Raw genomic sequence first — 5000 nt, 5'->3', positions numbered from 1 at the left:
TGGCTTCAGGATGGGCTTGTGTCAGGACACCGTAGAGATACCACAGTTCAGGGTGTGTGGGAACTTCACTTGTAAGGCGGCCTAGCAGCTCTGAGCACTTCTTGAAAAGTCCTTTTACTTCTCTCCCTTCAGGGTCTTTATCATCTTCCACAATGGCTTTCACTATCCGGCCTATAATCTGGGTATCAACATGGCGTTCCTTGAGACGCAAAATTCTATTGTAGGCATTCAGAGCCTGAGTCATATAACCAAGGGATGTGCTGACTAACATAAAGTTGTCCCACAACCGCCAATTATCCATTCTACAACGTAGTGCCTCCTGGAGAGACTTCCATGCTCTGTGTTTCTGATTTAGCTTAAGGTAAGCCTGACTCAAGTTGTTCCAGACTTCAAAACTGTCTGGTTCTAAGACACTACATCTTCTGTACGCCTGGGCACACTTTTCCCAGTCTTCAATTTGCATGGCACAATAGGCTAATCTCTGCCAAACTGGGAACTGTAACTTATTGATTTCAACACTCATCTCATAATGTACTGTAGCATTTTTGTAGTCTTTCCTCACATAATAATAATTTCCAAAACATCTCTGTGCCCTTCCACTCCTATGGTTGGATATTTCCCATGCTTTTTTGTAGCATTCAATATCATCAGTAGCATCTCCTAACAAGCACCACAGCTTTGGTGTTTCCCTTTTATTCAACTGACTCCTAATAATTTCTGCTGATCGTTGACGCATCTGCAGCTCATTATAGCATGTGATGACATCTTCCCACAGTTGTAGTCTTTCAAACACCTCTAAGGCTGTCTTGACACAACCTAATCTCATAAGCATCTTGGCCAGTTCTTGCTGTAGTTCCCACTGAGGGGTTACAAGTGAAGTGTGTAACAGCTTAAGTCTCTCATACCTGGACGGTTCTTCTCGGTTCACTGCAGCCACCAGTTCCTCGACCTGGTTCAGAGAACGCTCCATGGCTCTGGACTGACTGATCTCTACTCTCGACCGTAAAAATAAGGCTGACACTTGGAGACTCCAGTTCTTTGGGTACTGAAGGAGTGCAACAAGGAATGCCTTTGTTTCTTCGTCAAGTTGTAGATCTTCAGCTGCAGACCTTCTTTTATGGGTAATTATAGCAAGTAACAATGCTTGTTCTATTGGTCTTAAATCAGGAATAACATCCTCATCTGTATCCTTAAACTTAAATCTGTGAAGACGGGTATCATCATTCAGAATAACATCCTTGGGCAAGTCAACAGGTAGAAGACGGTCCCCTGGAAGTTCCCCCTCCAAGATTGGGCGTCCAGGGTACTCCACCTTCACAACCAGCTGTGGAAGGTCATCCTGTTGCCACTTTGTTCGCTTGCCAAGTGCCCCTGTCAAAGAAGCTTTTACCTCTAGTGAATCCGCTGCTTTTTGGAAGTGATCCCCTGCTCTTCCTACATCATAGTAGTAGAGGTGAAGATGACCAGCTTCCAAATGATAGAGAGCATTCAGGTCTCTTGAGATGTTTCTGCTCAACAAGTCTGGATTGTTCTCTACTTGATTGAGAGCTTGAAGCAGAATTTCATACAGCTGTGGGGATCGTTCATCTGCTACCAACTGATGCAAGAGTGAACAACGGACGCACCACCAATCTACTGTTAGGCACGTTGAAAGGGAAGAACGCATGTCTGTTAAAATGAGCTTAGCAAGCAAGAGATACTCTGGCCCATGCAGCAAATTATAAACACCTTCTGTATCACCTACTAAAGCCTGAAGGGCTTCTTCTCTGACCTCTTCTTCATTCTTACCCTCTGGAATGAGCCCAGGTAACAAAGAGCTTGATGCTGGACCAATCAGAGGCCCAGTAAAGTTATTTTGTGCAAATAGCTGAAGCGATGATATGCCAATGCAAAGCACAATGTGTTCTTTATGAGGCGATGATCCACTGTCACTGAGATAAGAAGACAATATGGACCTGTAATGTTCTGTGACTGAAACAGTGGCTTCTCTTCTGGAGCTTGCATTGGCCCCTAATGCCTGCTGACATTCTTGGTCTTGAAGAGCTGCTACATAGCTTCCCACTGACACAAGCTGACACACATTCTGCCAAGCATCACCTGAAAAGGAACATCTACAGATTAGGAATGCAATAAACATTTTTAAACTAAAATCATATAAAGAAGTGACAATCATTCATACAGGTGAGACAGGTATTACTCATAACTGGCTCAATGTTGACTTGGTACCTGTGGAGCAATCTATGTGTAAAATCAATTAAGAAATTAAACTCACTGAGTATATGCCATTCTCAGGGGTTGGGGTTAACAAACAAAATTCTGAATGTATCCAGAATAGGCATATCTATTAAACATATTTCAGTGAAAAGAGTCTATACACAAATATGTACTCATGTACAAAGATACAGACTTAGATAATTCACTAAGATAAGTTGTAAACAAAATATAATTCTAATATTACAATATCATTCCTATACAAATACAATCATATTCTTTGTGATACTGTTCACTGTAAATCATCATGGCAATGAAAGTAATCATAATTACTGTTCTACATTTGAATGACAGTATATTAAGAAGGTATCTAAAGTACATATAGTATATGCTTTAGTGAGCAACTATCAGTTATCAAGAAAAAAAGTAAAACCTTCTCATTGTTTGTATGAAATTATATTAGCAATACCAGTATCAACGAAACTTTAATCAAATGCCATGTAGAACTTGAATAATTTGCACATCATTCAAGATCCAATGGTGATATTAGTGTCCGGTTATCATGAAGGGACTTGAAAGTTTGCACAGAAATTTAAGAGTTACAAGACTGAACAGAAAAAAGAACAACTAAAAAGTAAAGAGAGCACAAATGGGGTGAGATCACACAGAATAAATACCCTGTATAGTATGTGAGTGCATATTCACAAATTGGTCATTCTAACAAAAGAGATAACTCAATACACTAAAACAGTATGCAGAATTAAGATTTCTATAAAATATTTCTTCTATGACAAAAGTTGTCACAAATTCAAGGATTTTTTTTCTTTTTTATAAATCAATGTTTTAATTATCAATGTTAAGGAGTTTTATTTACTCTATAAATCATAAAACTTTCTTCTTTGCACTCAGAGACAGCTATGCTATAGAAGAAAGATGGGAAAATTTATGGATTTGAGCAAACAAATAATACAATTATGCAAGTATCTTCAGGCAGAACCCCCCAGTCCCTTGCCTTACTGAACAAAAAAACTTTACCTGGGGGCTTTGCCTCTCGCTAAATTTTATAAATGCCGCTAATGACCTTTTATGTTGACATTATTGAAATTTTTCAATAAATAAATAAATCTTTAGGCATAAGATGAAGAAAATTATAACAAATAATTCCTAATTAACTATAACAGCTGCTAAAAGAAATCACAAAAGTATTGTTGTCTAATACATAAACTTATAAGTTGAAACATTATAGATTTCAGAAATGTTCTTCAAAATCATTATTAATAATTAAAGTTCAATATTCTATGAGGTAAGACTCACCACCCAATTGAACCCCCCCTCTGCATCCCCCAGGAGTGGAAAGTTAAAATACCCCCAGATGAGAGCTAAGGGTCCTGTAGAAAAAAAAAATGCTGGCTGAACAAAACTGCAAGCTATTGTGCAAGTCCCTACTTTCCAATCTATCATTCTTAACCACAAATATTCTGGGATCCTATTAGAATTTATTTTATTTATTTATTTATTATTTGTATACCTTACTTTTATCTATCACATATATCATCAATATATTTCCATTCATGCACTCTAACCTCGTTATTGTAGTACATTTATGTGAACATATTGTTGCTAATATTACAGTAAACTATTTAAACTAATAAAAGCTTTGACAAATACATTTTCAGGCAGCTGGTCTGAGAACATCTCTGGATGCGCACACTGTCTTAAATTTGTAACTTACATTCTGTATTGATCACCTAATAAACTTTGGTACATGTAATAGCTGTCACAATTGCTCTATAATACTAGGTGTTTTATCCTAACTGAAGACTTTTTGTTTCCTGGAAAAAGAACAATGACCTTCCATTTCCAAAGATGCAATCCTTCCGTACAACCTTATAATCAAGAATCCAAGCTAATGTTTGCTGCAAATTCAACTAAAATATGTGTTGTCTGTTTGTCATAGGTCAAACATTTTGTCAAAGATAAGGACTGCATGGCCTGCAATGACCTTGTCAACAATTGCACAACGTTTCTCCTCATCACCGTAGTTTTCAATGTCGCTCCTACGGACTTTGAACTCTTGATTTCCACGGCTTTCTCAGTCGAATGCACAGCTCCCACAGACAGCTGACTCACACTACCACCACTCTCTAACTATCAGTCCACGAAATAACGACACTGAGGAATAATTACAAGAATCTTGTCCACCTCTCAGACACCGACTATCCACCACGACCATCGGGTTCCAGGACACGCCAGAAAAGCCTTCTTTCGGACTGTGATTTCCAACACGCCCCACACAGCACAGTTCTAGAACATTACCTTTCTCATCTGGCTGAAAATCCTCCAAGGGATACTCCGAATAGAGGTATTTTCTCTCCAAATTGTGCAGCAGCCCCTCCATGGTCCAGAGCACGTTGAGGCTAACGTTTGTAAACAAAGCGAATCGGCGGCGGTTGTCGTCCTCGGGAGCAGCGGCCGGCGTTCGCGGAACCGGGCGTGTTGCGCGTTTTTGACTTAATTTGGGATAAATATCACTTGCTTTGTAATTATTGTCTGTTTAGAGGTACTGGATCAATGAGAAATATTATATTCTGTTTTTTTCATTGTGGTCTAGGTTTATTATCTTACTCACTCTCTCTCTCTCTCTCTCTCTCTCTCTCTCTCTCTCTCTCTCTCTCTCTCTCTCTCTCTCTCTCTCTCTCTCTCTCTCTCTCTCTCTCTCTCTCTCTCTCTCTCTCTCTCTCTCTCTCTCTCTCTCTCTCTTTCTCTCTCTTATTCTATCTCTCTCTCAT

The 5000-nt window shown here is 39.1% G+C and overlaps 1 protein-coding gene across 1 annotated transcript in view; it reads right to left on the bottom strand.

Moving 5' to 3' along the window:
• LOC125030373 (tetratricopeptide repeat protein 27-like) overlaps window positions 1-4642 on the bottom strand; it is a 5218-nt gene extending 576 nt beyond the window's left edge. Inside the window, exons 1-2 of the mRNA XM_047620404.1 lie at window positions 4528-4642; window positions 1-2097 (exon numbers count right to left, since the gene is read on the bottom strand). The exon at window positions 1-2097 is cut by the window's left edge and continues 576 nt beyond it. Coding sequence (XP_047476360.1) covers window positions 1-2097; window positions 4528-4609 — 2179 coding nt within the window. The 5' untranslated portion in view covers window positions 4610-4642. The remainder of the gene's footprint in view (window positions 2098-4527) is intronic.
• Between the last annotated feature and the right edge of the window lie 358 nt (window positions 4643-5000).

This window comes from Penaeus chinensis, chromosome 11 (genome assembly GCF_019202785.1).
Source record: "Penaeus chinensis breed Huanghai No. 1 chromosome 11, ASM1920278v2, whole genome shotgun sequence".
NCBI lineage: Eukaryota > Metazoa > Arthropoda > Malacostraca > Decapoda > Penaeidae > Penaeus > Penaeus chinensis.
Note: the sequence above shows the minus strand (reverse complement) of the source record. Positions and strands in the feature narration are given on the sequence as shown.